Source organism: Cynocephalus volans, chromosome 12 (genome assembly GCF_027409185.1).
Source record: "Cynocephalus volans isolate mCynVol1 chromosome 12, mCynVol1.pri, whole genome shotgun sequence".
NCBI classification, from domain to species: domain Eukaryota; kingdom Metazoa; phylum Chordata; class Mammalia; order Dermoptera; family Cynocephalidae; genus Cynocephalus; species Cynocephalus volans.
The window spans coordinates 82,691,283-82,719,115 of NC_084471.1; the positions used below are offsets into that span (position 1 = coordinate 82,691,283).

General features: G+C 38.2%; 1 protein-coding gene across 1 annotated transcript; it reads left to right on the top strand.

Annotated features, from left to right (window-relative positions):
- Window positions 1-26,920, top strand: SINHCAF (SIN3-HDAC complex associated factor). Its single transcript, XM_063075634.1, has 6 exons — window positions 1-135; window positions 14,117-14,264; window positions 15,577-15,676; window positions 17,502-17,628; window positions 21,609-21,759; window positions 24,877-26,920. The coding sequence occupies exons 2-6, from the start codon at window positions 14,137-14,139 to the stop codon at window positions 25,034-25,036; spliced, it is 666 nt and encodes a 221-aa protein (XP_062931704.1). The 5' UTR covers window positions 1-135; window positions 14,117-14,136; the 3' UTR covers window positions 25,037-26,920.
- The last annotated feature ends 913 nt before the right edge of the window (window positions 26,921-27,833 follow it).

Genomic DNA, 27,833 nt, shown 5'->3' on the forward strand with positions numbered 1-27,833 from the left:
ACTGCAGAACTGCAGGAGACAATCTTTCTACACAAGGCAGTTGGGGAGGAGGGAGCGCTTGGAGGGGGGGCGCTGCCTGGCGTGCACTCCGCAGCTCAGGAACGTTACTGCGCGTGGAACGGCTGCTTTGGGGAGGTGAGTGACTCTAACCACTACTCTGGTGCAAAACTGTCTCAGGAGGCTTTGATTTCAGTGTTTTTTTTTTCTTTTCACCTCACCCACCTCCCTTCGTCCTTACACACACACACACACACACACACACACACACACATACACACCCCACACAGGAAGTTTTGTCTTGGAGATGGCATTGCTGTGAGAGCTGCTTTCGTGATCTTCAGACCCCAGATTCTTTTGTATACACGTTTAGTGTTTATTAATTAGAGGAGGGTATTTGAGGCAAACCGAAAGTCAGGGGGTGGGGGAAGTGAATGGAGCCTGGAAATCATTGAGGAGTCGCGGAGTTGAGGGATCCACGCTGAAGGTGACAATGACTTTTCTCAGCCGCAGTGTTCTCTGGCGAAAAGGAGCGCGGTGGCTGCGAGGCCCGAGGGAAAAACGACTTGCTGGCAGTCGCGGGGCGGCCGGGGTCGGTGCGTCCGCGTGGGCGCGAGCCCGGGGCAGGGTCGGCGCCGTTGTTAAACCTCGTGCTTTACTTGGTTACAGCCCCCTGCGCGTGTTTTGATGGGGGGGGGGACAATAAACGCCGTTTGCTCTAAAACTAAGTTGCCATCCCCCTCCGAGCTGGCGGCGTGAGAGGGTTTAAGTCGGCCTTTGGGGGTCAGTGCTGGGCTCCGCCGGAGCGCACGCGGCGTGGCGTTGTTTGCTCAACTCCGGAGGGATGCGGATGCGACAATGAGAGCAACACGCGGTCGCTTGAAAACAGCCCGGCTTCCACGCGCCCGCTGTCCTCCGACCGCGCCCCGGGGCGGCTGGCGTCCGAGGCTGCTTTGGAACCCGAAGTTTTGCCACCCCTTTATTGATTCACCTGTAGCGTAGGCGTGGGCGCCGGGGCCAGGGCTCCCTATTTCTAGGGCGGCCGTCTGCGGCTTAAGATGGCCAGGGAAGCCAAGTTGACTGGGATGGAGGCAGTTGCCTGCGCGGAGGAGTGAGCGAACTCCGCAGGGCTCTGCTTTTTGTGCTTGACCTGACAGACCACGTGCTTGGGGCTGCGACCCTGGGCTTGGTCTGAATGTCCAGCTCCTTGTTAGCAGTGGGATGCGGCCGCCGTCGGGTAGGTCCGGCCGGCAGGACAATGTGGTTTGCCGATGATGGCGTCTTGCCAGTTTAAAAAGCAGAGTGAAAGTCGCCAACTCTCCGCCTGTGTGAGGCGGGTAAATCGGGCGTTTCTCATCAAGGACATGGCAAAACTTTGATTAAATGGGCCCGCTGCTGAGCGGAGGACCGGGCTCCGGACTCTCGGGGAGCGGGGTCCGGGCCCCTCCCCGGGGTGTTGGTCAAGTGTCTCGCCCCACGGAAGCTCTCCGACATCCCTGATGCTGCACGTAGGCAGCGCCTGGCTGGACAGAAAACAAAGAGCTGCATGTGCCCGTGAGGGCCCCGCGGCGCTCGGGACGGCCGCCCGGGCGGAGGGCCGTGCGGGTCGGGGGCCCCCGAAGTTCGGGCGAGTTTCGGGAGGGGCTTTGTCCCTCGGCCTCTGGTGGGGAAACTTTGGCGGCGCTACTTTTGTGAGGTGCCATGCTGGTGCGCAGGGAGGCGGCGTGCTTCCCCGCTCCGGGCGCCCGGGCGGCCGAGGGAGACAGCGGCCAGCCTCTGGCCCTGCAAGCCCCGGCGCCCGCGACGGCCGAGGGGCCGGGGAGCGTGGCCCGGACTGTTCGGCCCGTTACCCGTGGCCCGAAGCCTGTGTCTGGGAGGTCTGTGGATTCGCCTTTGAAGTCGAACTGTTGCCATGTTTGAATTACGTCAGGGCAAAGCCATGAGGAGGAACAAGCCTCGGCAGCGCTGCGTGAGGGAGGCGCGGCCTGCGGGAGGCGCCGGGCCGGGCGGCGGGAGGGCGGGCGCGGGGGCCCGTTGTTCCGGCGCAGGTGAGGGAGGAGGCGGCGAGGGACGCGATTCACCTCTCGCTGCCCTCGCCCTGGCGAGCAATCCTCCACTGGAACTTTCTTCCCGGTCCGAGATGTCTTATTTACCAACAGATTTCGCCAGGGAGCATTTCTATTTGCTGCCTGGGCGTCTCTCTCAGCGGTCGCCGCGTGCCCGAGGGGGAGGTGCACAGGGGGGAGGGGGTCCGCGGGCCCCGGGAGGACCGGGGAGGCGTTTTGCTGCTTTCGGGGAAACGGGCGAGTGCGGCTACCACCTCCCCAGCCGACCTGTGGCCCGCACGTCCAGGGGACCCAGCCCCGACGCCACCCGAAAAGCCATCGTGGGGAAGTTTTGGGGCTCCCCGTTGTCCTGCTAAGGGAAGTGAGGACTGTGGGCGAGTTGTGCGCACCGCTGGTTTCTTTGTGTGTTTACGTATAGGAGGGGGAATCGGGAAGGACAAGGTTTGTTTTGGTTGGGGGGGTTGGTTTCTTGGGGTGGTAGGGCGGTGCAGAGTTTGTTCTGGTAACTATGACCCCAGTCAGTTTCTTTGTTTTTATTTTCTCCCTTTAACCTTTCATTACTACAGGCACTTTGAAGATTAGGAATTACTGTTGAGTCAAACATGGATCCTGTCCGAGACAGTTTTACCCCAGCAGTCCTTTCTCCCTGTCTTCACATTGTGCTAAGGGAGGTTAAGAAAACTTTTTTTCCCTCTTTTTCTTTTAATAACATAAAAAAAAAAATAAGTAAGTAAATTTGACCTTATCATTAGAAGGACAGTGAAAGCACTTGTTTTCGAACTGCGGTTTGCTAGACTTGAAAAGCGTTTTATTAATTTATGTGGCTAAACCGAATACGTTAGTCGCCCAATCAAAAGTCTGAGAGTTTTGTTTCTGATGGAAATCTGGAGAAAAGCCTGATGGCATTTAAAATGTTTACATAATAATTTGGGGAAGGGGGATCTTTTTTGGCTGAAAGGTATGCGTGACTCAGTGTTTGGTGATATTCACTGCCTTTTCTCAGAATGACCTTGAAGAAGGAAGCATTTAGGGAGTTGGGCCCAAGGTGGCTCAGGAGGAAGCTGCTCATGAAGATGACGCAGGGTAATGGCTAGCTAACCCTGATAGCTTCTTAACAGTTCCTGTGAACTGGGATTGACCTTCTGGATACCCCTCCTAGATTTTCTTTTCAAGCTAACTTTTTTTTGTATGTCGCCCCAGGCATAGCTCAAATTATGCTGGTTTGACACATGGATGCTTCTTTGGTATTTGGGGTTTGCCTGCAGTCTAGACATCCAATAAGCAGCACCATTTCTGTTGCTTTTTTTCCTGATTTCTCCTGCATTGAATTGTGTTTAATGGTTAGAATATGAAAATGGACTTTACTAGAATATAATAATGTCCTTAGATTCCCTGTCTGCCTCCCCCTAAAATAATCCATACAAATTGAAATCCGGTTTTTTCTTTTCATTGTTATTAAATAAACATTTCTCCCAAGTTTTGGTTAACCAAATGTACAAATACCGAAAGGCAATCATTATTAGTAAATTTCTGAAGTGAATAGAAAGAATAAGCATGTCAAGAAAATGAAAAAATTTGTATTTTATAATTTTAGCGTTCCTTTGGGCAATTATTTCTTTTTACATAAGTATTTAAAATGCATATGAGGTTCTTTGTAAATACACTGAGATTCTTTGACTTGTTTTTTTAATTAGTATTTTATAGCCAAGTTATGGCTAGAATTTAATTATTCCAGGAAATTTCAAATACAACAGGTAGCGTTTAATGGTTTTTGTTTTTAATAATTGGATGATATGTACAACAGATTTGGTTTATCAAGGTGAATGAATTGAGGGTGGGAAAGACATGCAAACTGTTGTCTCTTTGTATTTATTACTTTCGTGGGAGTTTGGAGATGAAAAGTTCAGTGTGAAGTATATTCTAGAACCTTGGTGAACAGTAGGCCTTGAGGCTGCTGTTGCATAGTATTCTTAATTCATTGTATTTGGAACCTGGATGGTCAGTTTTTTCCCCAGAGTTGTTATCAGGTCCTTGGAAAACCTGACTCATGGGGCTCAAACTCAAGCATAAAATTTATGTCAGAAAAGCAACTTGAGAATGATTTTACATGTAAAATAAGTTTTTTGCTGGGGAAAGCTTAATCTAATTTTGAAACCTAAACCAACTTCATAAGGCTGTTATGTGGACAAATTCATGCCAGGCACATAGTAGGTTGCTTTACAAATATGTCATTTTCTTTTTTCCTTAAGAGATGGTAGGAATATAATTGGCTAAGGAGAAAAGAAACAGATTTGTTGAAGTACTAGGTTAGTTCAGAGGTTTCTGGGGTTAAAAATGCCTAGATTCCAAAGCCATGATCATCTTAGGTAAATCACTTTGTGGTCCAGTTTTCTCATCTGTAAAATGGCAATAATACCTATTTCATAGGGTTGTAAATAATTAAGCAAGTAACGTGGTTGATAAATATTGGCTGTTGTCCTCACAACATTGGGAAGTAGACATTTTACAGAAGATAAAACTGAGGCCTGAGTCAATTACCTTGCCCTCGGGAAACATTCAGAAAATGTTGATTGGAAAGAATGAGTGTCTTTGGCCCCCTTCCCCACCTTCAGAAGCTGGTTCTGGGATGGCACTGCCCTCAGCTGCTGGTTGCCTTTCCAATTCTTACTCAACTATTTCACATACTGGAGACCTAGAAAATGACGTTTTCTTTCTTCCTGACTTTTCTTATCCATGAGAGTGTCCTGTATTTCCTGCACTTAGTCTTGATTCTGTTATTTATAAGTTAAACATTTTGTTGTTTTTTGGTTCTCCAGTTTTTCTTTTAATTGAGTCTGCAACTAAGATTTTCTATATTATGGAAATAATCTGGAACTGCATCTAGTCCAAAAGGAGGGAGCTTGTTTTCAAAGTAAGGAGGTTTTCTTTTTACCTCAGAAATACTGAAGTCACAGACTTCATATCCAAGTTTGAAAATAGGAATTGAACTAAAATAATTCATTTCTAGCTTTGCACTTAGTTGTTTCCACTTATTATAAGTTGAATTTGGTTTAATGTTATTTTAATTTGGTTAAAGTTAATGTATGCTGAGTTGAAGTAGCTCTCATTTTGTGAGACTCATTTCTCCCCAAACTAATCTTCTACCCCCTCCCACTCCTGCTTGAAATAAGTAAGAAATATTTTTATACCAGTTGTTGTGAAAGCATTTAATTGTTTACCATTTATCTTCTCTGATTAAAGTAATTCATTGGACTTACATTTCCTGGAACTCTCTTTTGGGGGAGGGGGGCAGCACAGCTGACTGGTACGGGGATCCATACCCTTGACCTTAGTGTTATCTGACTGTGTTCTAACCAAGTAAGCTATCCAACCAGTTCCTGGAAATCTTTAAACCTCACAGTTTTTTTCTACAAAAGTCTATAGACCAAATATTTTTTAAAAAATGACTCCTTTCAAAACGTCTGTTCACATCTTTATTGTGGATACCATTTCTCATTCCATGCTCTTCAAATACTGTTCATATTCATCTTGGCTATCCCACTCTTTGGGTGGTTAGCAAATTCTGTCCGTTTCTATGTCCCATGTACAGTCAGCACCTGGTTGTAATAGAAATCTTAGTTCCTGCTCTGCAAGGGTAGGGTTTACCATTGAGTAGAGGAGATAAGATGGTGAACAACTAAGTGAAGTATTGTATGCTATGTGTTTTAATAAAGGTATGACAAGGAGGGGGAGGTGGAGATAGGGAGAGGGAAAAAAAGGTATTGGAAAGGTTTTGTAAAAGGAAGTAATTATTAAAAACAATTTCCCAGGTTGAGGGGATGGAGGATAAGACATCTCAGACGGAAATAACAGCCTGAGTAGAGGAGTACATAGTTATTAAAGTTGGTTGACACTCCTGGAATATCAGAATCCCAAGTTGGGAGCAGCTGGCAGGCAAGACCCAGATCCTAAAAAGCTTTGAATTCCTTGCCAAGGAGTTTAGATAGTATCCTGAAGCCAGTGTTTGTATCTCAAAAAGGATGATTAGTATTTGAACTTTAGGAAGGTACTACCTGTTTTGAAGGATGCAAGGAAGTCAGTTAAGATGTTCTGACAGGCGTTAAGGGACTCCACCATGATGTGGGACAAACAGGCAGCAGGGATAGAAGGAACATCCAGAGAAGTGAAGGAAGAAGCAGAATCTCTAAGAACCTGATAGTAAACTTGGTGGGGGCCATACAGAGGGTAAGAAAGAAGAGCTCAGTTGGCTTCCAGATTTTTTTTTTTGTGTGTGTGTGTGTTACTGTGTGGATGATAACCAAGTAGACAGGTAAACACAGGAAGAACAGATTTGGAGGGGAAGGTTATATAATCAATTTAGGGCATTTAAAGGTTAGAATGGATTGGTCAAATTGATCTAGAGCAAAGTGGAGATGTTGGACCAGGACATGAATATTGGGTCATTACCAATAAGGGTGTAGGTAACTTCCTGAGAGTGGACTGCCAAAAACCAGAAAGCAAAATGGTACCTGTGTGAGAATGAAAAAAGAGAAAGAGGAAAGACTTGCGCATAAAATGAACTGTTAGAGCTGAGTACCTACCATATGCCCGCCAGTCCTTGTGTTGGTGCTTTACAGGTATTAATCAGAAGAGTTGGGATTTATCACCATTTTATAGAGGAAAGAGGGTCAGAGAGGTTAAGGAACTTTCCTGAGGTTTGGGTCAGATCAGGTGTGTGTGTTACTGGGTACCCTCTTCCTTAACATTTTGTCAAGCTTGAAAATAGGAGAACAGCTTCACAAAAAGGAATATGGGCCTGTTTCATGACCTTAAAGTCTGCCTGAAAAGGCTAAGTTCCTCTTTTCTCACAGGCCTGGGCTTAAAAGAAAATCTTCAAAAAGCGGGATTCTACCCTCAGTTTAATTTGTCAGATAAATCCTGGGACAGATAGAGTTTATTCTCCTGTAATGTGCAAGTCTTATAAATTCAAGGAAATAAACAGTATACATACGCTGGTATTTTTATGTACTTGCTTCACAGCATCCCTGGAAAGTAGAAGTGAGATTGTACTCTAATATTACAGAAGAGCAAATAAAGTTAAAATTAGAATGTGACTTCCTATTCAGTTGTAAAGACAAAAGCAGAAATAAACTCCAAGTTCAGTCGTTACAGTGCCTTTTTTTTTTTTTTCAAGTTTGGCAGCTGGCCTGTGCAAGGATCTAACCCTGGATGGACCTTGGTATTATCAGCACCACACTGTAACTGAGCTAACTGGCCAGCCCTACCAATGCCTTTTTCACCAAACTCACTATAGTTATATTTTCTAAGTGATAATCACCCCTTAAAAGCAAATGAATACTCTCCAGCCCTTTTAGCTTTCTCATTCACTGGAGTTACTCTTAATCTAGAATTGGGAGACCTAGTTTTTTGTTGTTGTTGTTTTGGTTTGGTTTTTTTTTAACACTACCAAAATTGAGGGACCTAGTATTTTTTTAATACTATCTAAAACTCAGAGATCTAGATTTGTGATTTTATTTTTAATCTATGCTGCTTCAGTTGAAGACTTTTTTGTTTCTGGTTTTGACCCCTTTCCTATAGGATGAGTTCTAGGCTCTTCTGCCAAGAGTGGATTCCATAGACAGCCAAAGCTATAAATGCTTTACTATATATAATGTCTCCGAGACAGGATGTATATTTAGAGAGGCTGTTGGCAAACAAGTGGGGTCCCCTACTCCTTTCTCAGTTTTCTTCCAGGCAAATTTATTTTTTATTTTATTGTTAAATAGAATACCATTTATAATCACTCAGAACACTGAAATACTTAGATATAAATCTAATACAACATGCTCAGCAGGCAAATTTAAATTTGACCCTTAAAAGTGATAAGTAAATTCAGAACCTTTGCTGGAATGTGGGCTGGTATCTAGAAGCAGGTGAGAGGAAATAATAATGTTTTATTGTTCCATGGCTTTTCTTAAGCACTGATGAAACATGTCTCATTGTTGGGGAATACTACAGCCAAGTGGCCTAGCAGTGGGAGAATACAAAACACTTAGTCCTTTTGTGTGGAGTGTTGCTCCAGTTACACTGTTAGTATTTACTGGATCCTGTACTTATATATGTTTAAGGATAGCATATGTCTGATTGGAAATGGTGTCAGTGATGGCATAACCAATTACAGCAACTCAAGGAACTCCACAGCTTGTGTTCCGAGTGTTTTTTTATGTTTATTTCCCTTCCTTTCCTATCATCCTGTCATTTAAAGTTTGGCTCTAAAGAAATGCATCTCCTTCACTTCAATGTTGTCTTTGGTTGCTTAGTTCCTTTTGTCTTTGTTCACCATGGTTTCCTTCCCACTTTACAAATCTTTTGCTTGTCTCTTCTCTGCAGTTTCCTTCCCATTCTGCTCTGTGTCTGTTCTGATTTTAACTAGTCTATCCTGTAGTCTCTCCTGTGGGGTGTATTTTGTAATGGATATCTTTTCATTTGTACATCTTTGAGGAAGTTTATTTAAGTTCTCTGGGCTTTTTCAGATTCCTCTTTAGTTAAGTGAAGATGTGTAATGATGACCAGTGTTATTGGGGAGTGATGTTCTTGGTTAAAAAGAAAAAACAGTATAGAAGGGGCTAAAGTGAAAGTAAGCTTCATGCTTGCTCTCTTCAGAAGGAACCACTTATTATTATTGTTTAAAAATCTATTTAAAAAACCAGTTTGTGTATTTAAGGTCTCATTTAAAAAATACTCCATGGGATTATACTGTGTAACTATTATTTAACTGCTTGTTTCATAGAAAAAGATATCTTGGACATACATAGTTCCCTCTCTGCACATTTAGTAGATCTACTGCATTCTTTTTAAAGGCTGAAACCAGTATTCTATAGTGAGAAGACACCATAATTTAACCAGTTTGAAAATCCAGGGACATTTAGGTTACTTCTGATATCTTGTTTCTTTTTTAAAGGTCTAAGTCTGTTGATTTTTAGAAAGTAAAAGTGATGATTAGAAGTGATAGGGTTTTGGTTATCGAAAACTAAGAACACTTTGATTTGGAGATTGCTCTCCTAATTTGTGCATATCAGTATTCCAGTTCCCAAGATGGCATGGACAATTTACTTACTTATTTAATTTATTTTTGGTGGCTGGCCTGTATGGAGATCTGAACCCTTGACTTGGGTATTATGACACCGTGCTGTAACCAACTGAGCTAACCGGCTAGCCCAGCATGGACAGTTTATGAAGTTAACTATTGATTTATCAACCTTGACTACCTCTCTGTTTTCTTCCATCTTGTCCATCCAGTGGCATTTTTTAGTTTTGAAAGGTATTTTTGAATATAAAAAAGCCAGAAGAAGTAATCTAGAAAGTTGAATTGGGGAAGTTATTATATTGGAGTAACTTCATGTCTTTCAAAGCATACATACCAACTAAGGAGAGCCTAATAAACGTTAAATTTATCATAATAAAAACCCTCTCCACTTTTTCCTAAATGTTAAATTAACACTCTTATTATATTTAAAAGACAAGAAAATGATCTGCAGAATTAAGTTTTTCACCTTTTCACTATCTCCCAATTCCATCTTAAATAGGGTATAAAAAGCTCTAAAATTTGCATTTCACTGTTCTTCATACTGTCCTGGTTGGAGCTTAAAATCAATAAGTATTTGATATTGTTAAGATTTATTAAGAAGTCATCTTTAAGCTTAAAGTTATTTTTTGGAAATCTTTTCTTAAATAGCACCCCTTCAATGTTGACTACTGCTGTAGAGATTCTTTTTCTATCCTATCTGTATTATAATACACTCAGTAAAGTTATTTTATGTGTTGAATTAGATGTAAAACTAGACATCAGTCCTGATCTTTGGCTTCACAATCTCATTAGATTAAAATTGGCTCTTTTGTATCTGTGATATACAGTGGTTACCTCATCCATTTCTTAACTTATCAACACCAAGGTTATATTCCCCATGCCTTCATTAAGTTGATCATTAGATTTATATGAAACTCATAGCTTCACGTGGAAGAAACCTTAACAAATCAACTCAAACAGATGTTTAGACTTGATTGTTGCATTTTAAAACTTCATTTTTTTGTCTGTGTGTATTTTCTTCATATAATCACAGTTACTTCTCTTATTGCTTTTTCTGATTACCTGTTAGCTTTAAACTTTTTAACTTGGGAGATTCAATTAAATTGTGTAGAACTATGATTCTAGCATGGTTGATTTTTTAAAACTCTTACGGCATTAAAAGTTTGTGGGTAGGGCCGAGCCCGTGGCGCACTCGGTAGCGTGCTGCGCTGGGAGCGCGGCGATGCTCCCACCGCGGGTTCGGATCCTATATAGGAATGACCAGTGCACTCACTGGCTGAGTGCCGGTCACGAAAAAAACGACAAAAAAAAAAAAAAAAAAAGTTTGTGGGTATTTGGCTGACAGTAGCCAAAGAAATAATGTCAGTGAAAGTGCTTTATAAAATGTAAAGTGCTGTACAAATGACAGCTTTTTAAAAAAGTTTAATTAACACTTTTATTGAACACCTACTGTGAGACTGGTGCTATCCTAGATGTTGAGGTTACAAAGATGATAAATACAGGAGAATTCCTAACCCAGTTATTTTTATATATTTCAAAGACAGCCTTACCAAGATATAATTCACTATTATAAAATTCACTTTTGTAATGTATATAATTCAGTGTCTTTTAGTGTATTCACAGAATTTTCAACCATCACCAGTGTTTAATTTTAGAGGACAAATGACAGTTTTTAGTCAGTATTTTAAGTCCTTTCTGATTTTTGGTTTTATCTCAAAGCTTAATTTCTTCTGTTTTCCCCAAACACATGCTTAAGGGTGAGAGTGTATGGGGTCTGTTCTCAGCTGTAACTATTCCTCAAACAGGAAGTAGAGCTATTAGCTTCCTTCTATTAAAACATAGTGCTGAATGATGTGACACTTATGAGAATAGATGCAAAAGTCACAAATAGTTTTAATAGTTGACGGTGTCATTTGAACAAATAAAATAGATTATTCTGGAGGAATCATTTAATATTTCACAAATGTGGGACTGGGAAAGTCTTCTAAAGAAGCAACAGGCTGCTTGAAAGAACAGAAGTCTTCAGTTTAAAGTCAAGTTGTAGCACACCCATCTACCACCCTCCCAAATACGTAAAGTAACTTGGCTTCAGAGGCCGTTTTGTGTCCTTGGCTTTTTTTTCCCTTCAGAGATTAGGTAGGATTTTGTTTTTGTTTTTAAACATTAGTGGGTCTGTAGATTTTGTGAAAATAGTTTGTTAATCCAGGGCTTCCCAAACCTCAAAATGGTTAAACACCAACTGCCGCTTAACTGGGTTGCTGTAAACAAAGCCCAAAATGAAACCCCTGTGTATTGGCTGTAGATTCCCAGGTGCCTCTCAAGTGTGGGAATAAGCTCAGAAAAGATTTAATAGGTTTATTAAGTAGTCATCCATTAAAAGGTTCATGCGTTACTTGTTTGTTGCATCTTGCACCTCGCCACATCACTGTACTGTCTAGAGCACTGAGCACTGTCTAGAGGATTTAGAACCCTCTCAAATGTTAAGGCAGAAGAGTTTTGTCAGGACAAAGAAAGGTAAGATCACAGAGCTGCACAAAGAAGGATTGTGAATCATAAGTCATCAGGCTATATTTTCCCTGATGTCTAAGAAGAATATTTCTCAAATGAAGAATGCAGTATCTTGCCAGGGGTTGGTGGCTAAGTTCATGGAGGTCCCCCACCAACAACAAATCATTGAAGATGAACACTTGATTCATGGTAGCTGCTGATTAAAAGAAAGCCATAGCATTTCTTAATAGTGTGATAACTGGCACGAACCATGACTTCTTGATCAAATTCAGTCTCAGTGAAGGTAGTTCATATCTTAGAGATGATCTGAATGATCTATAATTTTGATGACATGTTTATTTGGGGGGAGGGAAGGGGATTGTGAGGGTAAAGGTAGGAATACATCTGTTTTAATAGGATTTGGTCTGTGTATCAACGGAACAAACTAGCCTTTTTTGCTATACTTCCTTTGTCCTTGCTGAGAACAGAGGCTGAAGTTTCCTAGAGCTATTGATGAGGCTGACAACTGGGAGAGAAACTGTGGACTTTGGCCTTCGTGATGGTAGCAGGGTGGTAAGGGAATTTGGAGAAGACCACAGGATGGTGCTACGACAAGAGCTGTATTACACTTTGCCTTAAAACAGGAATATACAAATTAAAGCAATAATTTCTACTCTGCTTTCTTGTTTCTATAATCCTTTGTCATTTGATATTTTTTTCCAAAGCAACACGTGACCATTTTCTTCAGGAGGCCATTTTCAGTTATCATATGGGTTTGTTGTTAGATTGAAAAAAGTATCTGCCTCATTTTAACAAGTCTCACTATACCTTTTCTTACCACATATAGGGTACCTTTCTTATTTTTTCTCTCAGAAACATCAAATTCCTAAGCATTTAACTAAAATGGTTATCAACTAAGGATATTTTGTTTTCTTAATAATTCTTACAGATAAGTTTAGACTTAATTATTGAAATGCATCAGTGGCCTTTTGCCCTGCTCCATCCTGCCTCCCTCACCAACAAAAATTGAAGAGTAACGCTTTATTAACAATAGCTCCTGTTTACAAGGAAAGCTTCAGTGTTTAGCAAATTATTTGCTGATAAAAATCTTTTAAATGTTCATATTTCAGAACCCTTCAAACAAAAAAATTCACACAGAAACAAAAAGCCTTGGTGTTTGGTTACTTCCTTAAGTCACTTTCATTAATACTTATTCTGGTATACTAAACAGAATTGGAATGGAATGGGATCAGGCAAGAGATAATGCAGAGACAAACTCTGAAGTTTTGGTTTTATTTATGTATTTGTTTATTTCTAAAACAACTTTAAAAGGATGGTGTTCTGTGATTATAACTCCTAAAACTAAGGGCATAAATCTAATTGGTATTAATAGTTTTCTCTTATTGATGCTTTATATGATGCTTTTGTGATAATTTGTAATTGGATCCTTGAACATACACACACTCCCCCTCACTGTCACCCTCTAGACTTGTCCATCGGGGTTTAGTTTCCATATTTATTGCCCTTTCATCCCCTCTCAGTCCATATGTTCTGAAGTTGGCCCTTGGTTAGGATATTCCAAATTACTTCTCCTAAGGTACAGATTTACTGCCAGGTACATTTTTGCATCTAGCCCTATAGCTGTTTCTTCCTTCCATGATGTTGAGATTTTTTTTTTGATCAGGGGAATTACAGTTTATTTTGCTTTATGTTTCTTGGATATTTGCATCCTTCCATTACTGCTCTCAGGCAGAAAACCTCATAGAAGAGATCCGGAAACCTCTGCAACAACTGAGGGACAGAGCAATGGTCAGGCAACATGAGCTCATTCTTAATTTGTCTTAATGATTTATTAAATTATCACTCTTAAATTTTAAACTTGGATTTTTGTGAATTTTACATCCTCCTTTGAGCAGTTTCAATTCAGGGCCCAGACTGACTGTTTAGAACTTCCCAGTTATCACAGAAGAAATCCCCTCTGATTTCCCACAAGGCAAAATAATGTGGGTTGATGCATATTGAGCTACTCGTGTGCTTCTCATAGAGTGGTGATGGTAAATGCTCAGAACTTCCCCAGAGGGGAATCACATTAATGCAAAGATGCAAAATAAAAAGGCGTATCTTAACTTAAATTTCAGGGTGCTCCCTTGCTTATATATGATTTCATTATTTTACAGAACTGTGAGAAGAGTTTGTGGTATATTTTCCTTAAAAACTTGATTTTTAAAAAATGTCCCTCTTCCCCATTTTCAGAGTGAATGGTTTGCTAGGAGAGTAGGAGGAGGCTGTAGAGGCCTCCTTAAATAACCGAGCTATTTTGTGTGTTTTATGCACTTGCCATGAAAGTGTCAAGAATGGAAGTGGATCCAGGAGGTCTTCCCCAGAACCCACCTGTCATATAACACCAAGTTGCTTGGGGGTGAGGTAGAGCAGAGAAAACTCTTAATGGTTTTTTATTATGGACTTCAACAAAGCTGTGTCAATTCCCTTGGCTTTACAGACTATTGCCCAGAAGAAAAGATGTTTGGTTTTCACAAGCCAAAGATGTACCGAAGTATAGAGGGCTGCTGTATTTGCAGAGCTAAGTCCTCCAGTTCTCGATTCACTGACAGTAAACGCTATGAAAAGGACTTTCAGAGCTGTTTTGGGTAAGATCATCTGTCATTTGTACCATTCTTAGAGTGAAAAAAAAAAGAAAAGAAAAAGAAAAACCCACAGCACAGAGAAATATTTCCAAGCAAGGTGATTGGAGCAATGTGCTAATAATTAAAATCACTTATATTCTAATCTAGGCTATTTAAAAATTTATACTCTTAAAATTAATCAAATACTATAGACAGCCTGCTTTTTCCAGATTATGAAGAGCCACCAAATTAATTGGAAAGGCCCTTGTAGTTGTAACTAGAAAAACCCTTTTGTTGTTAACTTCAGGATCTGTTAAGGGATTAAAAAAAATTACCCTTATTCTGTTTTTTAATAGTGGTCCTCCAATATTTTTCTGGTTTTGTATTGTTTTTCTAAGCAATAGAAATATATTTTAATGTAACTTGCTGAGGAAGATGATACTAACAAGACTTAATGTTCTGCCCTGAAACCTGTCAGGGTATATTAGCTTTCATTTTATAACTGTATTCTTCTATTTGTCTTTTTATAATGAACCTCTGCTTAATAAAATAGAATTACCTTCTAACAAATACTTCAATAAAATAAGATGTTTAATGTTGAACCATTTCCCCTGTTAGAAATTAATTTCACTACTTTTTCTTATCAAAACATATGTTGGTCGTGGACTCTTGAGTTATTTAGAAGGTTGTCAAAAAGAGTCTAGGCTCATCATGCTTTTTTCAATTACGTTTTTCTTTTAATGCCTTCATTTACAATTTTATTTATAATATATATTAGTATTTTTTGGTATGTATTTATAGGACAGGAAAAATGTAGTAACTGAAAGTTCCTCAGAGATATAATTAAGCAACTTGGCAACTAGTCCTATAAATTTTTTTCTACCTATGCACATATAATCACTTTTTCAAAATTACAGTGCCTCTCTGGTTTGTTTGTTGTGAAACTAGAATATCATGGCACATTATTTTACTTAGAAGGTGGCATTTTGTTGCTTATGAAATATCTGTACATTTCAAAAAAGATTAATTAGACGGCATTATTTAGAACCATGGTGACCAGGATCTCTACTAGGTTTTAACTTTTACTGTTATTTAATTTTAAAAACATTATTTATTTTAAAATGACCAAATTGCAGTACATCGGATTAGTTCATTGGACCTAAAACTTAATTATACCTTTGAAATATACTATAGAAACAATGGAACTGGATCCTCTAGGATGATTAGAAATTGCATCTATAAACTGTAAATGGATATAGTTTTTTCCCAAAAGAAATGTACTTGCATTCTTTAAGGTAAAGGAAACTGGATAAAGATTTGATTGTTTTCTTATCAGGTTGCATGAGACTCGTTCCGGAGACATCTGCAATGCCTGTGTCCTGCTTGTGAAAAGATGGAAGAAGTTGCCAGCAGGATCAAAAAAAAACTGGAATCATGTTAGTTCATCTTTTTTCTTTCAATTATACCTCTATTATATTTAAACATTAATTTCCCCTTAATGCAGGAAGTAATATATCCCTAGGGTGGAAAAGTCTAAAAAGAATAATAAAGAAAAACACTAGCTGCTGCTCAGATATAATCACTTAACATTTTAGCATGTTTGGAACAGAATAGCCTGTTGTGGTATTTCCCTAAGGCTGTATCCAGTATCTCCCTTTTTTTAGATGCAGCGTACATTCACGTAATTTAATTAGACATGGATCCTTTTTTCATCTCTTAGGATGTTCCTTTGAACTCAGGTTGGTACTATTAAGTATACAGGTTTTAGAATAAGATCTGTATTTGAATCTTGCCTTTACCACTTACTAGTTGTGGACTTTGGGCAGGTTACATTTGTTTATGAAGAACAAAGATAATAGCTGACTCATAGAGCCATGGTGAGAACTGAATGAGGTGGTATATGGGGGTACTTCAAAAAGTTCATGGATTCATTTTTCCATGAACTCTTTGAAGTACTCTCATATGTAAAGTGTAACACTATAGTAATCACTCAATTAGAAAGAAGCTATTGCTATTCTCTATGTTTAAATCTAGTTGAGATCAAACTAGCATGTTAACTTGTATTCTGTTGGCCTTTTCACTTTCCCATGTCACTGGAATTCTTCATAAAATATTTTTGATGACCAGAACATTAAGTCTTATTTAATTCTTCTGTATGCTAATTTTTCAGAAGATTTATGAAATTTACATACATTTTTAAAAATAAAAAATTTAAAAAAACATTGTTTCATGTCATGTGATGATTAAAAGTGTACCATGGGTCCTTAAATAATTAAGTCGGCAGGTCTTTTATTTTTTTTCCTACACTATCCTATCATTGTCCTTTGGTGACAATGTTACATTATTATGATAGGTTGTGATTTTGAAGGTGACGGCAACCTTCCTTTTTACGTAGGGTAGAAATGTGCAAATAGTAAATGTGAGTGAGTGCATAAGAAATAGCACCCTTCCGGCCTAGTACATAGGATTAGTTCATTGGATGTAATTAGTTCACTGGAAGTTGTTGGACGGAGTGCTATGGTGGCACGTTTAGAAATCAATAGAAATGGTTGTCATGGTTTTTTTCGAATGACGGAAAAAGACACTTAAGCTTGCTGACTGGGAGTGAAGGAGAATTCATCTTTTGAGCATTTTGGTAGGTGCACCAAGTACTTTACATACATAATTATCTCAGGCTACATCAATGGCTGGGCTAGACTGTGGGAGCACATGCTGTTGCCATAATGTAACTAACCTCAGGGATTAAGATGTATAGTGAAAAGTGCATAAGGAATAGGTCTGAAGACCTTGGTTTCAGTCTTGTCCCCCTTCGCACCCACCCTCACCCATTTACTAGCTTAGTGAAATAGGGCAAAATACATAATTTCTCTTTGCTTTGTTTTCCTTCCATCTAAAATTGGAGTAACAAAAATAACCCTCTTACTGCTTTGTGGTGAAGGTAAATCAAAAGTATAAAAGTATGTGAAAGCTTTTTGCAAACTGCAAAACATCACACTGTAGAAATGTTAGTTGTCGTTAGGCTTGATTCTTCTTAACCTAGTTAATAGACCCTGCTATTACCCACTTCAAAGAATATTACCCACTAGGTAAATAGTATTTATTATTTCATATCATGTGATGATTAAAAGTGTACCACAGACCCTCAATACTCTGAGTATAAAACTGTGGTTCTCAAATCGGCATGGGTTTGAACTGAAGGGGGGATATATTGGTGTCATTTTTTAAGTGATATTAAATTAAATATTCAGTATTTTCTTCCAGGTGGTAGATGCAAGAGCAGGACCCAGTCTAAAGACTACGTTGAAACCAAAGAAAGTAAAAACTCTATCTGGAAACAGGATAAAAAGCAACCAGATCAATAAACTTCAGAAAGAATTTAAACGTCACAGTAAGTTTGATATTGGAGCATTAATACTTAAGAGTAATTGTTAGTTTTTATTTGTGGCTGAGGGTGATATGTGGTATGTGTGGATCATTTTTTCTTTATCGCTTTTGTAAAAAGTGATCATTGGAAGACCATGTTGAGTTGGTCGAGATGTTATCTTATTTCTCCGAAATCTTTGAACTCTGATTTTGGTGTCATACTCCCACTAGGTAGCCACTTCTTCAAATTGTACTGAGAATACTCTGATGTCTTTATTGACATCTTAATTTTCTAAAGGTGCATTTCTAGCCTGCTTAATTGATTTTTATGCATAAGGAAATTGAGTCCTCGAGATGTGCAGGAAGGTATATAAATAATTAGTGGACAGTCTGAGACCAAAGCCCAGGTTTTCTGGAAAGTACCTTTAGAAATCACAACTCATATTGAAGTAAAGTCAGCCCTGGGACTTTCAGGTTTAAGGGGCAGTGTCTTGTGTGGGGTGATGGAATTGGACAGGAATGTCAAATTAATAGGTTCACATCCTCTTATTGGAAGTTGTTGGAGGGAGTGCTGTGGTGGCACATTTATATTTTGGAATTTAGATTTCAGATTTATTAATCAATAGAAATGGTTGCCATGCTTGTTTTTGAATGATGGAAAAAGACACTTAAGCTTGCTGACTGGGAGTGAAGGAGAACTCATCTTTTGAGCATTTTGGTAGGTGCACCAAGTACTTTACATACATAATTATCTCAGTTGTTTCCATTTTAGAGCGTAGGACAGGAAACACAGAGGGATGATTTAACCTTGACCTGAGTCACTTAGTAAGTGGTAGAGAGGTGAATTTCACCACAGGTTTGTCTGACTTCAAGGCCCTGTGCTCTTTTCTATAATACCACTCTGCTCTCTGGGATAGTATAACCAATGCCCCCTGGGATTTTGTCTTTCCAGATTTACTACTGACTTTGTGTACTTGAGTAAATAGGTGTTTAACCAATCCATGCATAGTTATTCTGATGATATATTTAATCTTTGGTGAAAAATATTTTCATATATTTATAGTAATATATGAGAATATATGAGAGAAGTGGGGATAAATCTGGATTTGAATTGCAGTTCTTATTGCTTACAGATAGGTGTGTGACACTGGAGTCACTTGATATTCAACCACAATTTCCTAATCCAAGAAATGGGGATAATCAAGTAAAAAATGATTTTGTAAAACTAAACAAATTCCTATCTTCAGAGGTAGCTGCAGCAAAAACCCAAAATTCCTATATGTTAGCTATTAATTTTATCCTTCTTCCCAAAATCTACAGTGATTTCTGGTTGCCACAGAATAAAGTTGAAAATCCCTAGAAAGTCTGTGGAGGTCCTGTTTTAGGGAAAGCATATTTGGGCTGAGTCAGTTCCCCACAGCACACAGAGTGTTCTTCTTTCATGGCTTTGCTCATTGTCCCTACCCTACCTCATGCTATCTAATCCAAATCCTACTCAATTTTTAAGACTTAAAATTGCAGTTCTTTGAAGAATTTCCAGATCTACATTATAGAAAAGAGTTCTTCCTTACTGTATTTGTATGTAGTTAGTTGTATATATCCTAGTATCCCAGGTATTAGATAAAACAATAGGAAATTGCCATGTTTTATTGGTAAAAAATGGTCAAATAACTGAAATTTCAAATGGTTCAAAGATATTAAGGACTTCCTAGGAGAGTGTTTTCCTCAAGCTGACTGCTGATGTTAACTATTTCAGAAGTCTTTTAAAAATTCCCCTATTCTTTTAAAGCCTGCTACTCTTAAGGATTTTGGTTGGTTTTTTGTGAAGTTGATGACTATTCATATATTGAAAGTAGATTACCATTATCGAAAACACGAATGGTGCGTTTTTCGTTTCCGATACCTAATCTTATGTAAACATTTGTTAATGTAGAATACTCGTGAGCTCTATTCAAAAAAGTTTCCTTAGTCTGTTTCTTCTTGTGCAGCATGTAACACAGGATTTGATGCCTAATAAGTACTTAATAAATATTTGATTGGTTCTCTGAATTGGAGGATTGCTTTTTCTACCTGTTTTGAGGGGGGGGGGTCTTTAGCTAAAGGTAAGATTTGTGGTATGCTCCACTCCTATTTATGATATTGCTGTGACATAGCAGTCTCAAAGCCTTTATAGCACAGTGACTATTAACCAAAAAATTTATTTTCTGGCTTCTAAATTTATATGAAGTCTTCTGTGGCCAAAATATTAAGTCAATTTTAGCTCTGAATCTAATGAATTGCCTTTATTCCTTATTAAGTCAGGATCTATTTTCCCTTTATAGGTATGGGTTTGTTTTGTGGGGAGGGGGTTGCTTTCGAGATTTTTTTTTCATCGTTCTTTAGTTTACAGAGGTTTAATTATGATATGTCTTGACATGGGTTTCTTTGGTTTTATCCTGTTTGGCCTTTGTTCAGCTTCATGAATCTGTTAGATTATGTCTTTTGCCAAATTTGACAAGTTTTCAAGTTTTCAGCCATTTTACTTGAGTACTTCTTCACCTCCAGCCTCTGTTCTATTCCTACAGGACTACAATGACATGAATGTAGATTTTTTTTTTTTTTTTGTTACAGACCCACAGGTCTCTCAGGCTCTGTTAGTTTGTTTTCTCTGTGTTGTTCATACTGGGCAATTTCTGTTGCTCTTTTCTTCCAGTTCACTGTTTGTTTTCTCTGTCCCCTTCATTCTACTCTTGATCTCCTCCACTGAGCTTTTTATTGTATTTTTTCAGTTCAAAAGTTTCCATGTTTTTTCTTTATAGTTTCTTTTTTTTTTTTTAAACTGAGACTTTCTGTTTCTTTGCTGAGGCTTTGTTTTCATTTGTTTCAGATATGTTCACAATTGCTCACTGAAGCATTTTTGTCATGACTGCTTTAAAATCTTTGCCACATAATTCTACCATGTCTGTCATTGTGGTGTTGGTGTGTACTTGCCTTTTCATAAGTTTGAGATCTTCCTGGTTCTCAGAATGATGTGACATTTGATTGAAACCTGGACCTTTCCTGATTATGTTGTGCGACTCTGCATCTTACTTAAACCTTCTGTTTTAACTGGCTTTTTTTGACAACCCCTCCAGCAGTGGAAGGAGGAGGGGCACCACCATCTTGTTACTGCCAGGTGGTGTTTAGAAGTCAGGTTCCATACTCAAATTCCACAGACATCTGAGGTGGGGGGGGTCCTTGTTACCACTAGGTGTGGGGGTTGGAGGAGGCCTCCTTGTTATATCCGAGGTGTAGGGGAAGAGAGTTCAGGCTCCCACATGGTGAGGGTGGCCTTGTTTCTGGTAGGCCATGGTGAAAGTCCTGACTCTCCACTAGGCTTCCTCTAACATCACCCTGTTGGGAGGTGTTGGGGTAGTGTGTAAGAGTCACAAGAGTTAAGATGGAAATTTAGGCTACCCATTTGGTCTTTGCCAGCTGGTGGCTGCAGTTTTTTCTGTGTGTTTGGTGGGTGGCTATAGTTTTTCTGTGGTGTTTGGCTGGAGCAGAGTGGTTATTGTCTAATAAAAGTTTCCTGTCTTGCTAGGCTGCCCTTTTCCCAGTTCTTTGGCTAGAGAGAACAGGTTGTAATTGGAACTTTTTGTTGTTGTCTGTTCCTGCTGGCATTTCTGGGTTGCTGAACTCACCACCATTTCCCTCCTTAAGTCTCAGACTCCCTAGATGGTCATCACCTTTCAGAGTCTTATGTTCATCTTATATATAATGTCCAGGGTTTTTAGTTGTATAAGGAGGAGGAATAGGGAAAAGTATGTCTCTCCATCTTCCTGGAAGTAGAATTTCTCATTAAAAACAAAACAAAACAAAACACACTTTACTACAAATATCTTCAAATATCAGGAGTGAATAGAAAATAAATTCTTTTTTTACCTTTTGTTCTTTTTACCAACTCATTTACAGTGTCTTATGCTGAGGTTTAATTGAAATTACATATAATGAAATTTAAAATGTTTTCTCTTATCTTTATTTCAGATTCTGATGCTCACAGTACCACCTCAAGTGCCTCCCCAGCTCAGTCTCCTTGCTACAGTAACCAGTCAGATGATGGCTCAGATACAGAAATGGCTTCTGGCTCTAACAGAACACCAGTTTTTTCCTTTTTAGACCTCACATACTGGAAAAGGTAAAAGCAACAGAAAATATCTCTCTAATACCAGCAAACCATTTTAATTACAGGCAGCAGTTTCCCACTTCCTTAGCAATTAAATGGTATTTGGCAAACAACTGGTAGCACACGTGATTGGAGGTGGATTAAGCTGGAATTGAGCAGAGAATTGGGATTTTGTATGCTCTTCCTATTAAAATTGATTTAAAGTAAAAATTACTTCAAGGTATCTAAATTTCCTGTAATGGAGCGGACAGGGTATTCTGACCAACTCTCTCTCTCTGAAAAAGTACAAGTGCTAGAAATATATTTTTAAAAGTCTTTAAAAATGTTATTGATAGGTGGGAAAGTTAATCAAGAATACTCAGAGGCCAAGTACTAAGTAAATGTGTGCCCTTAGCACAAAAAGTGATGACAGACTAACTAGGAAAGGGAAAATATTTTTAAAGAGAAATTGGTTAAGGATTTTCTAGGTTACAGATTCAGGAAGACTAACACATTAGAAGCAAGATAATAAAAAATTTCACCCATAGATACATCCAGGTAAAACTACAGAATATAAAAAACGAAATAGACCTTTAAGCAGTGAGAAAATCAAAGACATTATTGTCAAAAGAACAACAAATACACAACGCTGAATTCTTAGCATGAGCAAAGGAGGCCAGAAAACAATAGATTAAATATCTTTTTTTTTTTTTGTCTTTTTCGTGACCAGTACTCAGCCAGTGAGTGCACCGGCCATTCCTATATAGGATCCGAACCCGCTGCGGGAGCGTCGCTGCGCTCCCAGCACCACACTCTCCCAAGTGCGCCACGGGCTCGGCCCTAGATTAAATGTCTTAAGTGGACCAAGAGATAATGACTCTCAACCTTGAATTATGTATATAGCAGAAATATCTTTTATGAATAGGGCATAAGACACTTTGACTGAAAAAAAAAAAAAAACAACCAAAACAGAGTTTGCCACCAAACTGACCCTCAATAAAGAAAATTCTACAGGCAGAAGGAAAGAGATTCCGATTGAAATTCTGAGAAGGAAGGATAAATAAAATGGTGAATATTTAGGTATATTTAAACAAACATTGACTGTTTAAAATGACTGTAGTAGTAGTAGAAAGAAATGAGAATTACATGACAACTATAACATATAAGTTGAGGTGATGTGTCCAGTGTCTTTTGCGTTGTTGAGAATAAATATATTAAATAACTTTAGAAGTGGATAAATTAACTATTTACTATTTATGTCATAGCATTAGAAAATATAAAAGAGCCTAGTAATTAATATCAAAACCTTTTATGGAGAAATTATGTAAAAATCATACAACATTATTGAATAACATTAAAAAATCCCTAAATAAATTGAGTGGTATACCCTGTTCATGGTATAATAAAACTGAATATTATGAAGTTGATTACTTGGTAGATTCAGGGTAATTGCAGTCAGAATCCCAACATGTTTGTGGAACTTAACAAGCCAGATTTATAATTATGTAGAAGAGCAAAGGGCCTAAAATAGTCAAGCATCTTCAGAAGAATAAGAAAAATGTGGATATACTTGCCGTGAGAGAAATCAAGACATACTGTAATGCCATAGTAGTTGATATAATGTGTTTCTGGACTAGGAATAAATAAACCAATGAAATGTAATACAAAGCCTGGAAACAAGCCAACATACATATTGAAATGTGTTATGTTATACATGATGTGTTCAATAAATGTTGCTAGGATATTATAAACAACATGATTATGTCTGGAAAAATTGTGCTTGGATCCGTACCTCACACCGTACACAAGCATTACAGATGCATTAAAGCAGAAAATAGAATATGACTTTTGGGTGGGAAAGGATTTCTTATGACAAAGCACTAAGCATAAAAGAAAAGATACCAGGTTTGATTACATTATAATTATGAACTTAAATTCATTAATGACAGTGTAAAATGAAATGATACCCAACACATATATCTGACAAAGGATTAGTATCTGGAATATATAAACAACAGAAAAATAGGCAGAAGACTTGAAAAGGTATCACACAAAAGAAATGGCCCATTAAATGAAAACATGTTCATACTTCGATAATCAGGAAAATACAAATTAAAATTTTAATGAAATGCCATTTATACACACTATATTGGTAAAAACTAAAATCTATTCCCAAATATTGGAGAGAGTATGGAGCAATGAGAACACTGGTTATGGGTGTAAATAGTTATAATCACATTGACAAATAATTGGCATTTTTGAGTAAGTTGAGAATGTTTCCATTTCTATATTACAGCAATATAACCTAGAAAAAAACCTTTAGAACATGCACTGATGTGTACAGCAATGTTTGTAATAGCGAAAGTCATCCATCAAAAGGAGATTGGATAAATAAAACTGGTATATTCACATGGTATATTATTCATGGTTAAAATTAAATAAAGGTCTATAACAATGTTTATGAGTCTGAATTACATAATGTTGCAAAAATTTGAAGACTACATTGTGATTCAGTGTGTGTGTATATGTATATATAAAATGTATAAGTAATATGTTTAGAGATGCAAACGTGAAATTGAGAAGTATAAAGAAAAGGGGGAGTGATAGACCTAAAATTAAAGGAGGAGAGAATGAGATGGGTTAGGGTGGGACTGGAGCGGGGCATACAGGGGGCTTCATAGGAAATTATCTTTTTTCCCTTAGAGTACGTGATCCCTGGGTATTTTTGTTGTGTCATTTTTTTATGCCTTTATGTATTTTTCTTAATACATGTATATATTTTTTATCTGTTCAGTACTTAATTGAAATAAAACCACTAGATGTACCAGCCTGAGTTGGTGAATTTTGGAGGAGAGAGTTAACAAGTTTAGGAGTATCCTCTGAAACTGACCACTGCCTTTCAAAAATGCCACCTTCTTCCTTAATATTTGAGAATATTACAGTGTGGCCTTTAAGGTACCCATTCCCTAGCCAATTGGGGTCACTCTAGGAGCACTTTCACTTGGAATGTGATAAGATTGTGTAAGCTGAACTTTTTGGTCATGTTGGGCTAGTTATTATGAAGAGTAGTTTTTTTTTTGTTTTTTTTTTTTTTGGTATGTCTGCTTTTCTGATTTATTAATGTATTTTGTTCTCCATTTTTTATTTTAGACAGAAAATATGTTGTGGGATTATCTATAAAGGCCGTTTTGGGGAAGTCCTCATCGACACACATCTATTCAAGCCTTGCTGCAGCAATAAGAAAGCAGCTGCTGAGAAGCCGGAGGAGCAGGGGCCAGAGCCTCTGCCCATTTCCACTCAGGAGTGGTGACTGAGGTTTATGTAAAAGGGGAACAAAACATGATTTAAATTTTGAAAAGACCACAAAGCAACAAACTGACCCTCCTATTTTTAACTTGGATATCTGCTATTCTGCCAAAAGACAATTTCTAGAATAGTTTTGAATGGGTTATTCCCCCCCCCCCCCCAGTTCCACAAACTCTGAAGCCAGTATCTAGCATACTAAAAGAAAAGGAAGTGTACATAATATTTAAGATGCTGAGTATTTCATAGGAAAGCTGAATGCTGCTGTAAAGTGCTCTTTAAGTCTTTTTTTAAATCCCCTTCTAATGAATGCAACTAGGGGAGTTTCAGGGGACAGAGATGGGATTTGTTGTATGATAAACTGTATGTAGTTTTAGTCTTTCTATATTGAGAAGTAGTGGTTGGGGCATTTTTAAAGATGGCTGGCTACACTTGTTTTCCCTCATGATAATAAATTTATCATAACTCAGTACATAGACTTGCCCCTAGAGGTAGTTGTTAATTTTGAAATATTAGGGTCTTGCCAAGGTTCTGATGATTCAAACCTGTACTACTGATTATTAAGCAGAACAGACTGAGCTTTCTGTTGGCAGATACCTTGAAGGAGAAAGTAATTTCTAAATATACAGAGAGGTAACTTGACTGTATATGTTGCATCCTGTGCCACCTCCTTTCGTATTAATATTTGATAAAGATGATAATTTATGTGAAACTTGTAAAGCAGAATCAAAGCTCCTCTTGGGGAAATGGCAAGTCTTTAGGATAGGCAAGATCCTGTATGAATAGTACCAAAGCATTACCACATGGCAGAGAACATATTCTATTAACAATGTTAAACTGTCTGAAAAATAAAATGTGCAAGTCTTCAGGATGGCACAAAAGGCTAAAGCTTCTTTGGGCATATTTCTTAGAGGGCTTGCCGAGTGTGTAAATAATTGACTTCTGTTTGTGTTACATGACTATTTGGTGACTTCACTGAAAATCTGCACAATTCAGTTTTAGCTCTGGATTACTTCAGTTGACCTTTGTGAAGGTTTTATCTGTGTAGAGTGGGTATTTGACTTGTTTTAACCTGTTAGGGTTTTTGTTCTTTTCACTCTATATTTAAAGTAAAATTTATTAAAAGAAAAGAGGTGTGTGTTAGTGCTAAGTGGGTTAGTTTTGGTTTGGCTTCTTTTAGTCAGGCTTTCTGAACATGGGGCTATCCTGAACATGGAGCTCTTCAATTCTAAAATCCTCATTAAAAGCCTCTCACTTGAACCTGAACCAAAGTACTTTTCATTGCCTCTTTTCTAAAAGTTCAGGGAAAAAAATCCTCGTATCACCAGTTCATACTTTTCATAATGAGGGAGGAGCATTTGCCTGCCTCATAATAACATGACTCAGTGCTTATTTTTAAAACTGGATTTTGAAAATTGGATAATATAACAGTAAGGGGTGAGCCCCTTTTTATGGGCACCCTACAGTTTTATAGTTCTTAATCTAAACTTAACATTTTATATTTCTTCCTTTTGGGAAAAAACCTACATGCTACAAGCCACCGCATGCATAGACTATACAGTGAGTTGGGTCGGCTCTCCCACAGCCTTTGAGGTGTATTACAAGAGTCCAGCCATTCTCATCCTCCTGAGTTATTTTGACATGGTTTTTCTTTTTTTTGTACATTTTGGCTGCAGTATTGGTGGTAGAATATACTATAATATGGATCATCTCTACTTCTGTATTTATTTATTTATTACTAGACCTCGGCCACAGTCTTCTTTTTCCCCTTCCACCTCTCTTTGCCTGTAGGATGTACTGTATGTAGTCATGCACTTTGTATTAATATATTAGAAATTACAAATCTGTTTTGTACTTTTTATACTGTTGGATACTTATAATCAAAACTTTTACTAGGGTATTGAATAAATTTAGTCTTATTAGAAAATAAAAGGAGCTGCTTGTGGCTTTGTTTGAAAGGTCTTTGGTAAGAATAATGTTTTTTGGCTTCCACAGATACTCAGTTTAAGCTCTTAGTATTACATAACCAGCCATAAGGAGAAAAAAATTTCTCTTTACTGAGAAATAAAGACATAAATAAAGAGAAATAAAGAGTAAAAGACATTTTAACTGATGTGCACAGTAATTAACCTAGTGGATAAGATGGTTTTAACAAAATGTTCCCAATACTTTAGTGTTTGTGATGTGGTTTAATTATTGTCTATGGTCATAGTGGGAAGCATCATTGAGACTTTAAGGTAACTATAAAAGTTGGAAGGATGGATTTTGGCATTAGGGTTCTCACATTTCTAGCTCTGTCCTTTATTAACCATTTGAGTAAAATAATTTATTTTACAGAATTAATAGAATCATGTGGACTCCTAAGAGGTGTAATCTATATCAAAGTTTTAAAAACACTTTTATTATCTGGGAAAGGTAGATCTCGTGGGTCAAACACTTTATACTGCTGTTAGGGTTTAAATTTGCCTTGGGATTGTACAGATGATTTTGCTGGCACCTAATATAGTTACTATGGAGTTACCAAGTTAAGTTCAGATAGTAAAAAGTATCTTTATTATCTTGCTGTGTAACAAATTGCTACAATTCTTTTTTCTTTGAATAAATTACTACGAAACATAGTGGCTTAAAACAAATTGATCTGTTTGTCTGGGCACAGCTTAGCTGGCTCCTTTGCTCGTGGTCTCACAAGGCTGCAACAAGGTGCCAGCTGGTCTGCATTCTCCTCTGCTGATTTGGGAGTAACCCACTTCCAACCTCACTCAAATTGTTCCTGTGGCTCTGAGTGTCCAGACTTCTTATTCTTT